Below are 22,145 nucleotides of genomic sequence, written 5' to 3'. Positions count from 1 at the left end.
AGGGAGTGTATTTGCAGAATTATCCCTATTAAATTAAATAACTGGAATAGTGTTCATGATTATATGTAGTTGATTAAAGGAACAGATACTGATCTTTTTTCATTTTTTGCTTTTCTCTTTTTCTATATCAACTGATGAAGAATGCATCTCTGACACCATGCAGGGGAAGGTTTAACAAGACTATTTTGTTTTAACAACATTTTGAGCTTTCTTATCATTATATTGCAGAGAATAACGTATTCAGATCAGAGATAGGCACCTGCCTTGCTTCTAATTTTTTTTGAGCCAAATACTAAATGAACATATGTTTTTGAACTTTATTTAAGGTCCAGCAAGATTATTAGAAACACACCAGAAATCTTATTTATCAGGTGGTTACACTGAGAACCTTCTGATAAATTCCATCTTTTGGAATTGAATCTCAAACTATAAAAGAAACACCTCACTATTACAAATGTTCTCAGGTTCCAGCTCACCACAAGTCACCTTACCTTCCATCAATACCTCTGTTTCTTTTTAAAATAATTTTATTTTGCAAGACAGTCTCTGTTCCACCAGTTAACAGGTTTCCGCTCTGTGACTGGTTGTGAAAGGTTGGTCCAGAAAAATAGGCAGAAGCAAGTTTCTTCCTTGTGTAGAGGATTCTAAATTACAGTCTTTTTTTTAAAGGAATTGGGCAAAACTGGAAAAGCCAGAATTCACTGTCCATTCATGATTGGGCAATAAATTCAATTGATAGGTAGTGATGAGCCACTCTTGAATTGCTGCAGTCCTGTTGAATGCTCAATAAGGAGTTGTTATATAGCAAATTTCAGGATTTAGACCCAGTGGTGATGAAGGGACGCCAATTTTTTTTCCCAAGTCAGGCCAGTGTGGACCTTCTCAGCTGTTTAAACTAAACTTTTTTGGTGGACAGAGTATGATACAAACAATGGAAGTTCTGTTTCATTTTGTACATTCTTATTTATTATTCAGCCATTATGAAGAATAGCCTTTTAATTATAATTTAATCATGGATGTGTTTTTAGCCAAGAGAAGGTGAATCAATTAAAATCACTCAATTTATGTTTATCCAAGGAAGGTTTCAGCATAACTTTTATAATTGACAACCCAAATAGCCATTCTTAGCCTACTGTTTGATACATCTCACCAGCTTGCAGAAATTTTGAAAGCTAAAGATAGACACCATTTTCATCTTGAATATAAAAATAAATTTGCTATCTTGCATAAAAACATGCAAGTAGCATCAAGCGTTTATATTTAAATATTCCCATTCTCCACAGAGTGTACTCTTTATTTATACTTCCCTTTTATCTTTCCTCTACTGGTGTCACTTAAAGGCCCCTGCCATAAAAGCTGCCAAACAGTGTTTGCTTCTGTCTTCTTCAACTGCCTGATCCATGGAATCTCACATCAAGTCAAACCCCCACATTTACTCCTTCTGTAAACACAAGAATAACACTATGTGCAATCAAACTGCAGTGCCTCCAGGGGCGCCTCTTTCCAGAAGAGTGTACTTTTCCTGCACTGTCAATTTCCAAAGTGTTGAGCCCTCCTCCCAAATCTACCACACAGATCCCTTTCCATGTTGCTAACTGATTTTTCAAAAAAAAATGAAGATAAACAAAAAAAAAAATAGATTTTCGTATACTGGCAAAAATTTCAGACCATCATCTGATAAACATACATATTCACTCATCCGAAACCAGGAGCACTGATAATACAAGAAGCCTTGTTTGGAAATAATGTATTCTCTAACTCAGCGTGAGATTTTAAGGTAGTATCGTTGAAATTATTCAAGTGCATACACTTAGTTTTTCATCACACCAGCTCCTACAGTTCATTGGCTAAAATTTCAATGTCATAAAGTAATGACTCTGAGCAGACTTGAAAAGTTGTGTACAACCGGCTCAAGCATTCAGTGCTAGATCTGGCCTGATCACAAACATTCGTTGAGTCTTACTTTCATGTGACAAGACAGATTATTATTCCAGGATCAACCTGGAATGCAAAGAAAATCCTTGGCTTCTTTCCTTTTCTGTAAATCACCTTCTTAAACTTTTCTATCCCATCTCCGCTACCCTCAATCCCAATTAACGCAAGGACATGTTCATGTGCTGTATAACTCTATGATATCATGAACTCTGTCTGCTATTTTTCTCCAATTATCACCAACCCACCCCACCAAGCCCTCAAATTTCTACATTTGAACTCACTTCATTAAGTAACTTCACCACTAATGTCCTCTTTGTATTACTTTGTCTGGGAGTCACACCTGTCGCTCTGATTCACATTTGGCAGCTGAGCATCTAGCTTCCCTTTCTGCCATCAGCATCTCCATCTCCCTCCACCCCCAACACACACATGCACAGACATATGTATGTGCATACCTTATTGATTCTGCTTCTGCCTCCTCAGGTACTGTCCTTGTCCCATTCAAACGTGCTGTTGTCAAGCCTCTTCTCAAAAATATTGTGCAAGGGATCTGAAAAAGGTTCCGGTTAAATGAATCTTTCCTTCTTTCTTCCATGCAATTGTGACAAAAAGTTATCCATCCCTCCTCATCCTATCTATGTTTTGACCAGGCTGAGCACACCATTCTCCTCCAGTGCTTCTCCACCGCTGTCCAGCTGGGTGTGACTGCACTCATTTCTCATCAGTATCATGCTCCTTGGCAATATCATCTGAAATGATCTCAACTTCCATATGTACACTGATAACCACCTCCCTTGACCTCTTTACTGATTCCAAATAATCTGGACTGCTTGTCCAACACACAACATTGGATAAGCAAAAATCTCTCCCAACTAACTACTGGGAAGACTAAAATCATTAAATTTGGATCCGGTCACAAATGTCAATTCCCATTCCCTGACTCCAGTTCTCTCACAGACTATTAACTCAGAGATGAGCTTTGTACCATATATCCACAACAACAGCAAGACCACCTGCATAACTCATCACCTCATTTGCTGTTCAAGCTTTTGTCCATGTTTTTACCTCTAAAACTGACTATTACAAAGCACTTGTCTGACTTCCCTTGTTCCAACCTTCGTAAGCAAGATGAATAAAAACTCTGTTGCCACGCTTAACTTGTATCAAATCTATCATGTACCAAGTCCTGTTCACCTCAAACCCCTGTGCCTCCTGGTTAAATGATACCTCTATTTAAAATTCTCCTTGGTTGTTTTTAAAATTCCTCTTGAGCCTCAACTTTTGGTATGTCATGAGCTCACCAGAGATACCAGCTATATTGTGGTACTCTGTCAGGCCAGGGATGTAGGAACTTACAGATCCAGCAGCCCTGCTTCTTGCTTTACCATTTTGTCCAATTAGCTTGCTTGGAATAAATGGAGCTGAGACACTATCCTATACTGCCATGTCTGAATTTTGAATCATTCCTCACAACATAGGAGGAGGCCATTTGGCCAGAGTCTATGACAGCTGTCAGAGCAATCCCATTTTCCTCACTTATTTCCCTGTAACCTATTTGCTCTCATATGCCTTAGTTTGCTCCTTTCTGCAGCATTCTTATGACAAACATGATATAAATAACACATACAATATACCTAGTAACCTAATGAGGCTAACGTATAACTATGTTTTGGTATGATTTTTAACTATTTTTAACTTTCATTATGTTTCATGTTTTGGTACCTTTGAGTTAACATTTTTTACTTTGGAAGCCTCAATTTTTCCAAATGACTGGAATAGCAGCTGATATGTTTTCCAGATATAACTGATATCAGCTGACAAAGTGTTATCAAATACACCTGTTCCTGCAAATTGCGGAATGCCAAAATTTGCGCAGATGTAGCCTCCACAATTATCAAATGATTAAAAATCTGCTGGGAAATTACTCTGATGAATCCTTCTCAGTTAAAGTAATGCTTTTAAATTATCATGAACACTGTAACCTTTGCATCAGGTAGTCTTTCTAGCTTAGATCAAGGACAAAGGTATACAATAGTCTACAATGACAGGGTAAATGGTTAGCATATTCCCACAGCATGATTAGATAGCATATCATCTGAAGCAACAAAGTATGCCTGTGCAGTGGAGCAAAAAAATTAGCTGAGCTTGGCTTACGGGGACACATAGATAAAACAAGTCAAAAACAACTGATGTAGGGTTTAACTTACTCAGTTAGATCAAATATGCAAGATGTACCTAGAGTTTGATTGAGGTAAATAGACTGCCAGAGTTGGTCAATATAAGCATTATTACATGGGAATACACCAAGTGATGAATTTAATATAGCAAGGTAAATCTGAAAAGCTTGAGGACTGGTATGGGTCCAAATGGCAGCATCTTTTCACTTTGTCATGCAACAGCTTTTTCTGCAACTGTCAGCAGACAAGTGTCATCAAATCCTTTTAGGATTGTGGTTCTAGTCCCTGTTGAGTTCCTATGCCTAAATGTTTAATTGATTTGCATTATTCAGGCATGGTCTCCAATCAAATCTGTCAGTTAATCTATCAAACCTTACTTCTGGGACTGTGGATAACTTTGCAACAAAAGGTAGCAATTGCAGAATTCCTTTGCTTAAGCTGAGAATTCAAATCTAGAATATTTTTATATTTCTCAGTGCAGATGTGGAAACATGCCTTTCCTCTTGCTATGGGAAGATATTTGTGCTTCCATCTTTTTCCAAATGATTGAATATTAAGCAGGATTTCAGAAACTTCAGTAAAGTTTGTACAATTACATCAGTAATCAACTACTTTATATTGCCTTGGAAAGTTAGATGAAAAAAGGAGAATAAAGAGGAAGAAGTATAGAAATAGAGGGTTATAATAATCGTACTTTAATTTATACTGTATATGCAATATAACTGTTTACAAGGAGAGTTGATTATGCTGCTGTACCATTAATTACATTCAGAACAAACAATCACTGCCAAAAAATTATAAGCTAAAAGGAATAAGCAGCTGAAAAAGATATAATGGGTTTTTATAGGTCATTAGAGAAAAATTAAATATTGTATGGAAAATAACATTATCATCTCCCGATAATGTGTGTGGCAGTGTTATTTCAGCAGCTTATATCTTTTATAAACAATTTATTTACTGTTCCAGAGATAAAGAACACTTATTTATACAGCAGCACACCATAAGATAAACACTGTTATTTTAAAACAATGAAAAACACATTGCTATTTCTAAGGATGCCTCTTGTAAACTTCTTTCTAGGTTATTTCCTACAGATGACCTCTGGATGCAGCATTTACATAATTCCGTACTGTTGTATACTCGTAATAAATTAGAGTTGTGCTACTAATATAAAAATGGTATGACTGCATGTATTTCCTGTATCTCTAAACCGACACAGCTTCATTTAAACGACAGAATAAAGAACTCCAAACTTTGATGAACAACACAAGTTGTCATAAAGCAACACGTTCTTCCCCACCACCATCAGGTTTCTGAACAGTCCATGAACTCTACCTCATTATTCCTCTTTCGCACTATTTATTGGTAATTTATAGTAATTTTAATGTCTTGCACTGTACTGCTGCCACAAAACAACAAATTTCACAACATATGTCAGTGATAACCTGATTCTGAAGCAATATCTCAAGAATACTTATTCTGGCTCAGCATTCTATAACACTGTCAAAGTGCCTCAAAGTTTTAGAGCATCACGTCCAAAAATGTTGCTCCTGAAAGTACATGTGATGGTTGCACTTAATTAGCTCAGACATTTTTTTTCCCCACAAAGCACCACAGCACAACCAAAGCGTAACAGCATGTGACCCTTACAAAAGTTCAAATGAATATAAATTAATTCAGATGAGATGTTAAATCAAAGCCTCAAGGATGTAGAAGATCCATTTGGAAAAAGGGCAGGGAACTACATCCCAGGGTGTTGGTTCAATAGTTAGTCTTCAATCAACAAAATTAGACAAAAACAATTATCTGCACCCCTACCTAGCTCCATATGCTCATCATCTGCCTCCCCACCTGGTTTCATCTATCGCCTGCCAACTCCAGCCTCACCCGTTCCCTTCACCTCTTTATACTGGCTGCTCCCCTCTATACTCTCAATCCCGATGTAGGGCCTCAACCTGAAAAGTCGGCTGTCCTCCTATCTCCATGGATGCTGCTTGACTAGCTGAGTTCCTCCAGCAGTTTGTTTCTCACTTCAGATTCCAGAATATGCAGTCTCTTGTCTCCAATTATCTACTCATTATCACTTTGTTGTCTGTGGGACCATACTGTGCACTAGTTAGTTGCTATGTTCCTTTCCTACGTTATAACAGTGCCTACATTTCAAATGCCCTTCATTGGCCATAAAGTATTTCAGAATGTCTCGAGGAAATAAAAATGCTGTACGAGTACGTCTGTTTTTTTACTTTTAGAACAGAATATCATGCTTGACTATTATTTGACTGAATTATTTGAAGTAACTAACAGAAAGCACAAGTCCCAGTTTGTTCAATCATTCCTGATAACTAACATCTCACATTCCTGACATGCTGGGAAATTGCATACACACTATTTTCATGGTCTTCATATTTTTTTTCCTGAAGTACTTTGCCCAAAAGTAGACACAGCATTTTAATTTCAACCAAAGTAATTTGTATCGATAGAGAAATGCCTCTTAGGCTTTCTATTTCATGATTCTATTTATAAAACCCAAGCTTCTATATTTTTTTTCCTAGGAACTTTTTCAATTTTTCCTCCCACTTTTAAGAATATGGATCCTTAAATTTCTCCACTTCTTCATGATTCTTCACTTCTTAAAAATTTTCCCATTTAAATGTGCATTTCCTCTCCTTATTCTTCCCCACACAATGTATCAAACCACATTTCTCCATGTTAAATCTCATCTGAAATCCATCTATCCAATTTGCTAATCCTGAATTCAGTGGTCTTGTGAATTCAGTGACTGAACTGTTCACAATTAATTATACTCTTACTTTTTGTGTTGACAGCACATTTTGATATTGTGCTGTAATCAAGACTTAATTTTTTTTGTATTCCCAGAAAAATACAATTCCTGACATTAACCACGAAGGGACACCATCATTTACATCCTTTCAATCTGAAAAATATGTATTAATTGCAATGTTCTATCTATGCTGCCAGATTAATATTGCATGCTTAATTTTATTCGGAAACCTTCCTATATGGCAACATATCAAATGCCTTTTAACGTTTCATGTACACAGCCATTGCATACTTTTGTCAATAAATTATTTTCTCAAAATTACTCTATTAGCGTTTACTTGCCTTATAGAAATTTGACTTGCCTTAATTATACCAAATCATTAACTCCTGCCCTTCACATACTAAATGCTCAAAACTAAATATGATTTATGCTCGTAAAAGGCTCACCTTATACAATGCAAGCCTTTTGTTTGTCACATGCTCACTATTACTGGCTATAAATATTGATTCATTCCTTGGGATTTAGCATTACTGAAGCCCAGCAGTCTCATATTATAAAGCTACATCTTTCAGGGATCCTTATTCAAGTCAGTGATTTATTGTTTTGTATCCTAGATTATTACATTTAAAACATTTTGACTTCATCACTTACTCTCCCCCCTGTAATTTCCATAAATAAAACAGGCTCAGATGGTGCAAGTTGATTATCCAACTTTGACCCTTTAGATGAGAGATGTACTGCTTTTAGGAAAGAGCCCAAATGGCTAGTCTTTCCTGAAATTGCTCATGGTAGGCATTCTAGCTAACCATGTTGCTTGCAGCAGGTCAAAATATAATTGATCCTTTAAAGGTGGGGTTAAACCTTGTACACAATATTTTAGAATATAGTATGAGAACCATGATTAAACAGATGCATTTTACTTTAACAATTAATATCAAATTCCATGATATATTCACAAATCATATCTGTAGCTCATCAGCAATGATCATCAATTTCGCCAAGGTTAGGGCCATCACATTGTAGCAGAATCATGAGAGGGCGAACTCAAAGAGCTGAATAACAGAAATATCATGGAAGAAGAAAGCTTTGATTATTATATCAAATGCAATGCGAAATGATTGCTCATTGTCTATTATGACTTTAACCAAGGTGGTCTCAATGCCATGAGTTGAACTCCATGCTGATGAACTCTGGGAGAGAGAAGGAGCCAAGCTCTTTACCCATGAATACGATCCATTATATTTAATCCCAAATGTATGCCTTTGGATGCCAAATGAGGACACAGCAAGGCCCAGGATTGGATTTGGAGTGTAACATTCACAGAGAAGTTGCACATGCAAGTTGTACATGTGTATGAGATATTGGTTGGTGTCTGTACAAATGTAACCTTGGAAATGTCTGTCCTTTCAGAAGATGTGTATGTGGGATGAGGAGAAAAATGAGCAGATATACAAGTATTTTAAGATGAGAAATTAAATCCATGCAATACATACTAAGAGCAACAAAGGAACTGGAGGAACTCAGTGGGTCAGGCAGCATCTATGGAGGGAAATGCACTGTCAACATTTTGGGTCGGGACACTTCATCAGGATTGGGCCCAGTCCTGATGAAGAGTCCCAACCTGAAATGTTGACTGTCCATTTCCCTCCATAGATGCTGCCTGACCCACTGAGTTCCTCCAGCTCCTTTGTGCATTGCTCCAGATTTCCAGCATCTGCAGTCTCTTGTGTCTCTGTGAATACATACAAAGAATCTGCATTACAAATGGAGGAATAGATGTCCTTAAGATGTGCAATATATGTAGTACATTTTCCATTGTTCTGATTTTGCAATAAATGAATGTTTCGTGGAAGTAGGATTTTTGTTTTAAGACCATAAAAAGTTAAAGTTGTAATCATCGAGTTATGGCGGGCTTAACAGGTGTGCGCTTTTCCCATCCCACCCCATTCCTGCGTGGGTTTGTAGTTTCTCATGTGTATTCTATGTACATACAATATAGGACAGTTTTGATTACACCTTAATATTTATTTCAAAGTAATTTTGCTGATTTTTGAGCAAGCTTACCAAAGTGGATTTAGACCTGTGATGTGGCCCAAGCAACACCACGGTACAAGTAAAAAATTATTTTAAATTAGTAAAGAATTACTCTTTCAAAAATTAACCTGACAAAGCAGAAGTATCAATAAAAACAATAAAAGTTAAATCAAACATGTTATGGTTCCTTTCAGTGCTTGGGTGTTGGAGAGATAGGTTCATCAGCCATAGTAGTGCACTGTAGTCCATCAAACTAAGAGAGATTGTGAGTAACTTCCTTGTTCTAAACCAACATGGTAACAGCCTCCATTACTGAGGAATTATACCTCAGTTAAAAAGAGTCACAATGAAGAGGGAAGGAAACTTTAGGTTTGGGTTTTTACACCTGCAAGCTTTGACCTGCATTTTCATGGGTCTAGACCAGCCAAATGATCAATCTTGTGAACTTTTGATCCTGCTGTCTGCACTGGACCTAGAGCTGATGGTAAACAAAAACTGCCGGTTAGCCTACACCACCATTGAACACTAATGACCCAAAAATGCACAATAAAAGCTGGCTCCTTGCGTTTATTTTAAAATTGACATAATTAAAACTAGGTTATTTCAAATTAAATTGCCCAACCCACCCTAGTAAATATTAAATCGTCTTTCTCTGTATTTGAATTGCATAAAGAACTCATGTCACTGCGTAACGGTCCTTATCTCATTAAATACCATGAGAATCTGACAAGACCTTGATAGCATTGCTCTTCCTGACACCAACCGCGTTGTGCCATCTTACATCAGAAACGCACTTCACAAGCTCCTCCAGCTTCAACGGCAAAGCAAGTGAAGCGCGTTTTTTAATTGTTTTATTTTTCCCCCATTGTGTACTAAAGATAATGCTGTTAAATTCCTGTACCCGTGCAGATGAAGCCTCAGTCACCGAGTTACCCTGATCCAGCGAGCCTCTGACGAAAAATATTATTCCAGTTCCACGTTTTCAAAGAGATCCTTCCTTGACACCAGGAGGAAGTGAAAAGCTTTCAGTCTCAGCTCATGGCCACTGTACAACAGAGAGCATCAGTGTGTACCAAGGAAAAAGAGACAAAATAAAGACTGTTGCAGAGGAGAAGACCTGAGAATCTTTAGAATCATTCTGGAGGTTTCCTGTTCCAGGAATGAAGGCTGAAGCCTGGCTGGTTCCCAGATGATAGAGTTGGACAGAGTTTCTGGCTGTTAGCTCCCCGAATAAGCGCCTGGTTTTTCCCCTGTCTGAAGCAGGGTTGCTTGTTTTCTCCCCAGAGAGGTTTTAGCGTTCCTCCTCCCTGCCTTGTGGCAGTCTCTGGGTGCTTGTGGGTGCCCGTGTCCCTCGGCTTGTGCCCTTCTTTGAGAGGCTCCCTTTGCTTCTGTCTCTCCTGGCAAGATGGCGGATTTGGAGGCAGTGCTGGCTGATGTGAGCTATTTAATGGCGATGGAGAAAAGCAAATCGACTCCAGCTGCCAGAGCCAGCAAGAAAATTGTACTTCCAGAGCCCAGGTAAGGATTGAAAAAAAGAAATAACGAATATTGAGGGGAAAATGTCTCCATATCCGAATTTAAAAAATACAGCCTGTTTGTCATGACAGGCGTTGCACCATCAAAACACAGCAGCAGCAGCAGCTGTCATTTATTGCACGATTTCTCAAAAGCAGTTTATTACAAAACATCTTCAAATCTAAATCGTTAAAAATATAAGCTTAAAAGATCATACGTGCCCAACCTCCATATAAATCCAACAGGACTGAAACGACAGTGGGATTCGAGACATTTTCTGCATCCCCGTCGTTAATATCCAAATTTGAATGAATCACAAAATTGTTTTATTTATTGTTTAATTGTCTTTAAATTATCATTTAAATTAATTTAAAGGAGTAACCTGTTTGAAGTGATTCGATATTGTGCGATCTGGATCATAAATATCTTTTAAAATCGAGAAATATATTTTCTCATTGCAGACAGTGTATGCAAACACAAAATAGTGTAGGTTAAAATTATTTATTTTGTTCCTTTGGAACCAGCACATCAGTTTTCTGTCATTGTCTGCATTTATGCATCCCAGTAAGAATTATATTTGAAAATTTGTTTTGATTAAAATTAATTTAAATAAAAAAAAGATCTGTTTTGCAAATACATTGGAGAAAGTGGTAAATTCATTTTTTGGTTAAAATAGCACTGTTAGCAAAATTTAAGATTAGGCCCTCATGCAGTGTCTGAATTATGTGAAATATTTGAGAAAAGCTGATGTAAAGTAGGATTAAAGATGAATAATGTATTATATAAAAGTGAATGCAACATTTGGTGTAAATTGTGCACCTAAATTAATTTTTAGAGGAAAAGGTACATAAATTTTAGTTTTTGAGAATAGGCCATTCATGCTAGGAGTAACGCGATTGTGTGGGTTCTATGTTTCCTTCCTGCCTGATCTGAACAAACATAACCATAGAGCAGAGCATGCAGTGTGAGTTATGAGAGTTTGTGGATACGTTGATTCTTAACTGTGAACAATAACTATTGGAAATTTAAATGAAATAAATGACATTTGGAAATGAATTGATGTCTGTGTGTGTGAATGTTACAAATTTTATGTATTCAAGGACTGTAACTCGATCTGACCTTTCAAGATTAAATGTTTGAGAAAGAGTTGGTAAACTGATATGAAATCTCCCTAATTTGCTGCTAATTATTTTCTAATACTTTTAAAGAATAGAGCTGCATTGTTATAAATATGGTGTTGTGTATAGTACGTGATTGAGTGTGTGATTAAAATATATAGTTAAACCATAAAATGGTCTGGGATATCTGTTACATTGTAGTGCATAGTGCCTAGCTTAAAGTATTTAAAGTTATGCAATTTTTCTTCAAAGAGACTCACTTGTCAATTTTGATCAAATTCTCACTTCAATTGACCAGCTCTTGCAATTGTGAATTGATGCATTTGCAGGAAACTAATACGATAGTGAACTTTTCAGAGGATATATGGTTGCTGAAACTGGTTTCTTAATAAGTGAGAAAAAACATTAATTTTAGTTTTGTTTCAAAGTAGCTATGAGATTGTTAGGATGTTATAATTAAGTATTGGCGATTAAAATATTCCATATTTGGAGCCCGCATCTGTATGGTTTTATCAGCAATTAATACCTTTTCCCTTGCAATCTATTATAAAAATCCCTTAATTGTTTAAAAAAAAACTAGGAGTTAAGCAAATGTAGCTTCCTGGAGTGAACCTGTGTTTATAATATTACTTGGATGTCTGTAAATTATAGTTGTGCTTTCATGAGTTGAAAGGCCCTTAACTCACTTCTGCAGTGCCTGTGAATTACGAAGAGCTCTCTCGCTAATGAAAGAGGAGTCTGACTGTATTATTCTACCCTTGCTATGATATTTTGGAACATTTTATTCTTTGGCATTTGATTGACTTTACTTAAAATCAACCTAGTTGTTTATTCTGGTGATAAAACATAGTAATAAGTAATACAAACCAGATTGGGTATCTAGTCTGTGGAATATGCAGGCCAAATTTGGGGTGTTGCAATTAATGTCAGTGGTCAGAGACAAGAGATTGGAAAAGTCAGCCAAGATTCTTAACTTCTAATTGATACCCATTGTCCTCTGCTGGAAAATGTTGCAGTTACTGTTCCCTTCATGGTTGAAAACAGTTTAAACTAAATGAAGAATAGCCACTTGATGAGGTACCATATAGCTGCCAGCGATTGTGGGACTATATCCTAGCACAGACTACTGCATTCAGTTTTCATGATTGCTAAAGCAGAACACTTCCAGTATTAAAGGAGTTTTGGAAATATTAAAAGAATGGCAGATGTGTGGAATTTGATTTGGACATTTCTATTGTGGTTGGAACTGGCAATACTGAAGGATGGAATACAGAAACGTTATGCTGCACCTGATTTATGCTTTCCTCATCTTATTGAACAATGAGTTTTAGGTGGAGGATTGTTCAGCTTCTGGCTGGGCCATACATAAATTCGGAAGCACCTCATGGAGTAAAATTCCCTATGCAATTCTCTGTATCTTACCCAGGCCAAAGGTAGCTTTGTTTTGCATTCAAGTGCACTGTGCTTGACCTGAGAATTAATGATGTTAACACTTGTGTGCATAAGGTGGAAGATGTTTTATTGCTAGACTTAAAATGATATATACATTATCTACGTACAGAACATTTTATTAAAAGCATATTTAAAAATGTTGTTAAAATATGTCCAGTCTATATTTAAGAATTTTGCTTCATGGTATTTCATGCCTGCAATTAAGTATTACTTGCGAGTTTAAAATGACTTTTCTGCTTTTTCCCAGTGCCACAGCCTGTTCCTCAGTTATTGAACAGTTGATTCGCAATACCTTAAATTGAAGCTCTTTTAATTAGGAAGAATTTATTGCATTCTTCAATGGTTCAAGTGAGCTTATCTGGAAAATGCCAGCCATGGGAGCCTAGAAAAATGCCGGTTTCACCATTGGTGTGTGTTGATATTGTCTGGTTAACCTAAAATAGACCTCTGTGTCTCAGGCTTAGGGAGACGAAAAGTTTGTGCGCCTCTTGATGGATTTGTTAGTGTGGTTATGATAACTCGCACCCATCCTACTAAGCAAGGCGTTGATGCTCTGATGTTAGTAATTTGGAGAACAAACAACAATTGCAGAGAGTGGCAGTGGGGAAGGATCCAGAAAATTGAGCACTTTGGTGTTGCATAAAGAGTTGCCAAATTTTTCAGCATTTCTAAAAACATTTTATTTGGTCATTATCATGCTACTGTTGTGGGAGCTTTTTTTTACACAAATTAGCTTCCGTGTTTCCGACATTACAATAGTGATTGCACTTTCAAATATACTTAACTGCCTGCAAAAGATGGCACTGTGGGGCAGCAGATACTTTTGCTGTGTCACACAGCTCCAGCAACCAGGGTTCATTCCCAACCTCTGGTGTTGTCTGTGGTGAGTTTGCACATTCTCCCTTTGAACTCCTAGGTTTTCCCCAGTTTTCCCCAGATTTCCTTCTACATCCCAACAATGTGCGAGCTAGTAGGTTAATTGGTTACTGTGGGTATAGGTGTTGGGGTGTGGGGAGTTGATGGGCATGTGGGAGAGATTAAGTTACAGGGAAATAAATGGGGGAATGGGATTGATGGAATTGCCCTGAGATTAGGAGTAGATTGGATGGGCCCAATGACATCCTTCTAATTCGAAAGAAAGTATGAAAATATTGAAAAGCTCTTTTGTTCTGAAAGGGACAAGAAAGATGCCATATAAATGCAAGTCTTCCTCACTTTAAATGTATTAGGCTGACATCTTCATCATATTTACAAATGCAATTCTGTTCTCTCTGGCAGGTGAACAAAAACTTTTAAGGGAATCCATTTCTCTTTTGCTTCTCTAATCCATTGCACCTTGACGATGTACTAACGATTTTAGTCACCATCACCAAATGTTTTAAATAATTATAGTCTTATAAAAAGTACCATTGTCGAATGTAGATATTCTGTGTTCTGTTTCTATTGCCCTGAATTATCCTGGGTAGATATTTTTTTTAATGCCTCCAGGACTAACAGAATGCAAAGTGAAGCCTATTATTGTCCGAAATTGCTGCAGTTTTCTATGGAGAATTAATTGCATATAGTGTCACTAATGGACTCTTGTTTAAACATGAATTCCCATGAACTAGGAGTTTGGCGATACAAAAGTCAGCGTGCTAGAATATTTTTCCTTTAATTCCTTTTGTGAAACCATCTGTACTTTTTTTTGTAGCAGGTGTTAATGACTGGAACATATGGCTTGTTTTGAACCCTAAAGCTTGAGGTCCTAATGTAGGAAAACCTCACCAATAAAAAAATGTCAGTATCGTTTTAATAAATGTAAAAAGGTAAAAATGGATACAGCACTTCCAAACTTTCTTCAATTTAAGTAATACCAATAAGACATCCAGTGATGTGGCAATGCTTCTTGATCCTTTTATGATTGGAAATTTTTAAAATCAAGCCTTTTAAAATGTAGCCTCTTAACCATTTATCTTTGCTGCATCCATTTTAATTAATATTTCTTCAAAATTTTGTTAAGTTTTTGAAACGTATCTTGCCTTTTTAACTTGTCCATGGTAGCTGTCTTTGAATAAATCCTGTGTTTCAAATTGTGTACTAAGTTTATCACCTACTATGGATTTTGAGATTTTGTCCACTTCCAACATTAAACTAATTTGTCTGCAGTTTTTAACTTTATCTTCCCTCCCTTTTTTATCAGAAGTGTGCATTGGCTGCTCTCCAGCTCAGTGCACAATTTGCATATCCAAAGAAAGAAAAATTGTTGGCCCCTTTCAATATTCGCTGGTGCATGTCATTAGGTTTTGGTGACTTATTCATCTCGAATTCTGCATTGCCATGGTACTGCAAGGGGAATGGCACAGTGATCGTGGTCTATCTACAGAACTAGTTCAATAGTGCTATGTATTTTGGACCATTACAAACACACTAGATGATGGGTTTGATCCTCCTTCTTGGTGGAAGCAAATTGCTGCCTTTCTTTCTCTGAGAGGAATGAGATCAACTAACTGGCATCATACAAGACACATCTTTCAGTTTGCACAACAGACTAAGCTGTTGGGTCATTGAAGTCTTCTTTCCCTTACTACGTAAGCAAAGGGAACTGAGCTATTCTGAGAAAATCTTGGGATTAATTTCTGCAATCACTTGTCATTTGCAGAATAAGGTGAAGAAACTTTGTTGATGCAAAGCAAGCAGAGACTTGATTTGTTCTGCTGCATTTAAGTAGAAGATGCCTTTTATAATAGGATGAGTGTGTCAAGATGGGCTGTTTTGTTTTATAGAAGGAAAATGATGGTGAGAAATGATGCCAAAATAGGGCAAGGTGACTCACGTTGAAAAGATGAATTTTGAAAAGGCTTCTAAGTGGTTAAAGAAGTTAAAAAGCAGAGGGATTAAGATAGGAATTTCCAAAGAACACAGCATTGATGGCTGAAAGATTGTGAAATAAGGGGAGACACATTATACCAGAGTCAGGCAGAGCAGAAGCTATGGATAAATATGTGGTGAAGGAGATTGCAGAGAAAGGGCAAGGTCACTTGATTGCATGAGAACTTGTATTAGTACCTGATTTTCAACTTTGTTTCACTGCAGTAAAATACGAGCAGCATCATTCTCAAGTCCAGGTGGTTAGAGATCTGTCAGTGTTAGTGGCAGTGGTGGAGGCAATTTTAGGTGGTGAATGAATGAGGGAAATAATTCGTTAGTGTAATTAAGGTGTCCCCAATAGCTTATAGATAACAATACAACTAAAAGAAGACCATTGAGAGCCTGCTGTTAATTTCTTCAAGTTAGCAGTATTTGTTCTTGTAATCAATACAGAAATCACAACTGAAGCACTTTAATCCTTGGATTGTTGTCTTTCAGTGCCATGCTCTATTGTTGTCCACTAAATGGAGGGTTTGGTTGCAGTTGGTTAAATCAGATGATAATCTGTAAAGAAGTAGTGAGAATGAATTTATTGGCTAGAACTGTATTAAAAATAGCATCAATAATTTTGGTAAGGTCCTCAAAATGTTTTTGATTAAGAATAATATGATTAAACAGTGGATAATAAGATTGGAGCTATATACATTTGTAAATTCCCATGCTATGGTGTTGCTCATATTGCAGAGGGGCTACTGTTAAAAGATAAAGCCATCCAAGTGCATTGGTTAATGATGGAGTGTGATGGGGGTTGGAGATGGTCATTTGTGCTTTAGGATAGACTAAAATAAAATATATTTCATTTCGGGATAAAGGGAGTAATTGAGGAAGTGGGTGCATGAGTTCTTCAATGGAAAGGGGAGGAGTTGCTGTACACCAACAAATGACCAAAATGGATCAGCACTATCAGACTGAGTTAAGAGCTTACGTCTTTGGTAGAGGGTTTGTGACATTGGGTGACCAAAAAAAAAGTTTAAAAAAAAAACAGAAATAAAAATTGCAAAACAATTTCTTTTAAAAAAAAAGCTACCATATCAGTGGATTTCAGCATTTTCCCTCCTTGTTTATAATTTATTAATCAGGTCATTAAAAAACGAATTAATTATGTTAGTCTACGTAAAATGCAGTTGATTGGAGTCAATGTGCTGCTCTTAATGAAACAATTGGGAGATATTTATTTTTTATTTTTAATTTTCAGTATACGCAGTGTTATGCAAAAATATTTGGAGGAAAGAGATGAATTGACCTTTGAGAAGATCTTCAACCAGAAAATCGGTAAGTGAAAAAATTGCACATATTTCAGTGATACTGGTTATGTTTGCAGGGGGCTGATTTTCTTAAGTTCTGTTTTTAACAGTGTCATATAAACAGCAGACATGTTATCAAAGAGGTTTTGAAATTCAATCGTTTGAATACTGGTTGAGCCTGATGTTCATGCATTTTTTCCTCTTTGATCATTTTCTTATCTTTTTCTTCATTTCTCTCTCAAAGTTGTGACTTTTGCTGGGCTCTGGTATTGCATGTGTTTGCGACTGGCCAGTGCCTCATCCTAGTTATCATTCTTTATGTGCAAATTAGAATGCAAAATAAAGTAAATGTTACAGTTGCACAGGTTGTTGCACGGGAGCCTTACTCATGTACAGGAGCCACTGGGCAATACGCTAAACATGAAAACCCTTGTTTGTTTCCAACCTTGTCACAAGTCTGAGAATAGATTAAAAAATAAAAATGGAATTGGGCAGAGTCAAGTTTGATTCATGAAAGGGATATCAGCTTTGACAAATTGATTAAGAGATTTTTGAGGTTGTGACTTGCAGGGTAGATTAGGGCAAACCATTTGATATGGTCTTCTTGGACCTTCAATAAGATGCCACATAAGATATTATTAAATAATATTAGATTGTGAGAATAGGGAAAATGTACTGCTGTTGATTGAGGATTCATTAATTGACGGAAAATGGGAGGAATAAACAGGCCACTTTTAGATTGGGAGGCTATGTCTGATGGGTTGCTGTAAGGATTGGTATTGGGACAAGTGTCTGTTTACAAGTATCACAATGATTTGCGTGGGGGAATCAAGTGTAATAGATCTAGGTGTGCTAATGATACAAAGCTAGATGCCTTTGTAGGCTGTGAGGAGGATGCAAAGAGGCATCAGGGAATATAGACAGGAAGTATAGAAGGAATGTAATGTGAAAAAATATAGGTCATTGCTGTGGTAGAAAAAATAGAAGAGCAGTTTTTTTTTAAGATGGTGAGATATTGAAAGGTTTAAATATTCAGAGGGACCAAGCTGTCGTTGTGTATGAATCACTGAACGTTAATGCACAGGTACAACAAGCATTTAGCAAGGCATACAATATGTTATTGCAAGATGATATGAGCAATGAAAAAGAGGCATTTTGCTCCAATTATACAGAGCCCAAGTGAGATTGCCTCTGGAATGTTGTGTACAGGTGTTAGCCTCCCTAACTAAGGAGGACTATAATTGTGATAAAGGTAGTATAGTGAAGCTTCATCAGATTGATTCCTGGAATAGCAGGTTTATTATATGAGGAATTCTACACTCTTCAGAAGAATGAGAAACAATCTCATTGAAATGTTACCATTTTTATGAGGTTTGACAGGGTTGAAGCAGAATAGATGTTTCTCATGGCCAGGAACCTTGGTGTCAAATGGCCAGCTCCTTATTTTGAGACTGTGAAACCAAATTCTAAAGTCCTTAGCTAGGCAAAACGTCCTCAATTTCTTGTAATATAATAGAACCCCATCCCAGAAACCATTCTGGTGAATCTTTGCTACACTTCCTATGAAGTAAATACATTCTTCTTTAAGTAAGGAGACCAAAGTTGTATATGATGCCCCAGGTTTTGTATAATTGTAGTGAGACATCCCTAATTCTTGTACTCAAATCCTCTTGTGATAAAGGCCAGCATACCATTTACCTTCCTACTTTCTTGCTGTACCTGCTTTTCCCTAAGTCTGGATATTAAGCTAACAGTTCCCTGTCAACAGTTCGATGTTTTCTCGCTCCTTCCTTTGAGTAGTGGGGTAATATTTGCTACCCTCCAATTGCAGGAAACGTACCAGAATCTGCAGAGTTTCAGTGATGATAACCAGAGAAATCACATAGCCACTGCTTTCAAAATTCTGGGATATAGATCATCAGATGCCTGGCATTTATCCATTTTCAGGCTCATTAAATTCTTTAACTTTCTCATTTGGACTGGGCCTTTGGTTCTACAGTGTTTCTGGGAGGTTTTTTTATGTCTTCCTACATGTATTATTTTAAATCCTCTATTCTGGACTTTGATGTGACATTTCCAAAAGCTGAGGAAAGGGATCAGAGTGGGAATGGGATAGCAAAAAGTGAAATTCGTGGTCCTTTTTGTGGATGGTTAGATGTTTCCTGAAAAGAAAATTACCTACTAGTCCGCCTCACTTTATGGCCTGGAGTTGGGTTAATAAATAATTTTCAAGTTTAAAATCATGTTTCAGTCTCATGTCATTGGCAATGTTTTGATTCTGTCTGATATTACTTGTTAATTTTTAATGAGATTATATCAGAAATTGATGTACAGAACTGTGTAATTGAGACATGCAAATAAATAGGTATCCCATTAATTTGTCTGAGATCCAGGATAGCACTAATAATGGGTAGAGTTAGTATTTTGACAGAGCTAATTTTGATGTCCCTGGAACTGAATTGACCAGCTGTCCATTCTTTGCACAGTCTAGACTACCATAAGAATCCTCTTTGAGCTGTGAAATGGTCTTAGTCATAATGTTTTGTGCTGTGGATATACTTGGAGAGAAGTTGTTCTTGTTTCTGTGTATTTGAAGGCATTTTGTAAAATACAGTATAGGCAGTCCCTGGGTTATGTAAGGGTTCCATTTCTGAGAACTGTCCATAAACCAGTTTTTTTCCTGTAAGTCAGAAACTAACAATTTCAATGAGAGTCGATTAACATGAACATTTATTTATTGTCTTCCCCTGTGCACTTGCAATGGTACAGAATCAGAATATCCCACATCCATAGGGTATCTTGATGGCCTTAAAGTATTAATGGACGTTACATTGTTTGATAAAGTATTTTGCAAGTGTCAATAGAAGAAATTTGCCGTGTCTGTTTCCAAAGCAAATCTCTTAAATGGCCTCCTGCTATGTGGTGGCAGCTGCATTCTTAAAGATAACCTATCTGTTTGATTACTGTGGGAAGGTTACATGCTTTAAAAACATTTTGTGGAAGAATTTGCATAAAGTCGGATTTCCCTAAGTCAGGTCTTTTGTAAGCTGGAGAGATGCTGTATGTGCCAGCTGTACAGTGTCTTTCTAAGAAACCTCAGTAGCTGCTTTGGCTTCATGTTAACATTTCCTTGCTATCTGTGTTGCTACATTTTTAAACACAGGCAAGGTTGTCGTTTTGATCGCATCTTATCTAAGAATCTTTGACTTACTGCAGTTGATGTTGTTATTGTATTAGCATTTCTGTTTTGATTTTCAAATAACATTATTGTGTTGTGTGCTTGGAAAGGATTTCATTATAATACCTACTGATTCTGCTACTATTAGAAAACTCGTGCAACTTTTGTGCATGGCCTATATAAAAGCATAATCAAAGCCAGATAAGAACCTAATTCCTCTATCATGTTAACACTGTACATGTTCAAAGTGTACTTTATTTGGGAGGAAAGGATTACAAATGCAGTTTGATAGAAACTGAAGAATCTGTCTAAAAAAATTCAGTCTATACAGAGCAGACACAGATCTCACATCTGAAGCAAGGTTGGTAGCAAAACTAGTAGCAGTGTTAAGATTTCACTTAAGAATGTGTTGGCGGAGAATTTCAACATCTGTCAACTGCAGCAATCTAATTGCAACTTTCTAGCTTAAAATTAAGAAACCAAAGATCATTTTATGAAAACTGTGTGAGTGTATAGGATTGCACTTATGATGGTTATGAATTCTGTCATTAACGATATGAGGATTGACTCTCTTATGATTTATAGCAATGTGCTTCTACATTATAATTTAAAAGAAAATTATGGTGTATTTATATTTGAAAGGAATCCAGGCTTCCTCTGGAAAAAATATCAACTCCTACAAAAAGTTGGTTTTCCTCACCAGTTGCAGTTTTATGTGGGAGAGGCAGTGGAATTGTGCTGTTCAATAAATTAATCCAGATCATGATCTTTAATCTTGTCAGAATTATGTGCACAAATAATGGAAGACTATCAACATGGGCAGCTTTGCAGACTACATAATGGGTTCCACAGAAACTGCCATATTGAACATTGTGGTGTTTAGGCTGTACAGGGGATGCATAAGGACTTAACTGCCTTGTAGGCTAATGAGGTGCAGAGGCATATCTTTACACAAAGTCTAAACACTATCCTTCACAGAGATTTGGTGGCATGGTACATTTCCATGGGATGGCATCCTGGCTCTGCAGTGTAAAAGGGGCTACATGCATAGTTCATTCTGCACATATGAACAATCACTTGGGATGGTGATGTAGATTGAACAGGAACTGTGCAGAATGAAAAATATATTACAGAGAGAATTAGATAAAACTGATGATGCAGTAAGTTCTGCTAATTACAGTGAACCTTATTGGGATTTTATTGCAGTTATAAGTTAAAAGTTTTTTGATGTCTAATTTACAGCACTGGCAGATATTTTTCTTTTTAATTCAGCACCTGTTTTACTGTAGCCCAGTGGAGACACAAGAGACTGCAGATGCTGGAATCTGGAGCAACAAACAATCTGCTGGAGGAACTCAGAAAATTGCAATTAGATCAGTCCTGATGCAGGGTTTTGACCCAATTCCTTTCCTCCCACAGATGCTGTTTGACCCACTGAGTTCCTCCAGCAGATTGTTTGTCACCTGTAGCTCATTTTGTCCAATGTCCATCTGCAACATGACTTATTCATTTAAAGGAGAACTGACACAGCTGGCATATGGATTCAATACAACAGGAGAACCATAAAAATATTGCAATTGGAGAATTAACTGTTTTAAACCACCTCTTTCAAATGCCAGTGCTTATAGGATTTGAGGGCTCTTGGTGATGAATTTGAGATTTTTTTTTATTGTGCACTGAAAAATTTCTCGTCATTGCAGCCCAGCAATATAATGGTAGAGACTGCTTACCATTTAAATTTATTCATTCACATTTTTGGTATTTGGTATTAAACATTTATTGGAAAGAAGATACAAACTG

The 22,145-nt window shown here is 36.8% G+C and overlaps 1 protein-coding gene and 1 long non-coding RNA gene across 2 annotated transcripts in view; one reads left to right on the top strand and one right to left on the bottom strand.

Annotated features, from left to right (window-relative positions):
* Positions 1-9,963, bottom strand: part of LOC127579405 (uncharacterized) — a 68,658-nt gene extending 58,695 nt beyond the window's left edge. The window contains exon 1 of the long non-coding RNA XR_007957667.1: positions 9,830-9,963. This is a non-coding gene — a long non-coding RNA (uncharacterized LOC127579405). The remainder of the gene's footprint in view (positions 1-9,829) is intronic.
* The window catches only part of grk3 (G protein-coupled receptor kinase 3), a 226,843-nt gene continuing 214,243 nt past the window's right edge, over positions 9,546-22,145 (top strand). The window contains exons 1-2 of the mRNA XM_052032176.1: positions 9,546-10,446; positions 17,119-17,195. Coding sequence (XP_051888136.1) covers positions 10,334-10,446; positions 17,119-17,195 — 190 coding nt within the window. The 5' untranslated portion in view covers positions 9,546-10,333. The remainder of the gene's footprint in view (positions 10,447-17,118; positions 17,196-22,145) is intronic.

Source organism: Pristis pectinata, chromosome 17, assembly GCF_009764475.1.
Source record: "Pristis pectinata isolate sPriPec2 chromosome 17, sPriPec2.1.pri, whole genome shotgun sequence".
Taxonomy (NCBI): Eukaryota; Metazoa; Chordata; class Chondrichthyes; order Rhinopristiformes; family Pristidae; genus Pristis; species Pristis pectinata.
The sequence above is the reverse complement of the archived record's forward strand: the minus strand, read 5'-3'. Positions and strand labels throughout refer to the sequence as shown.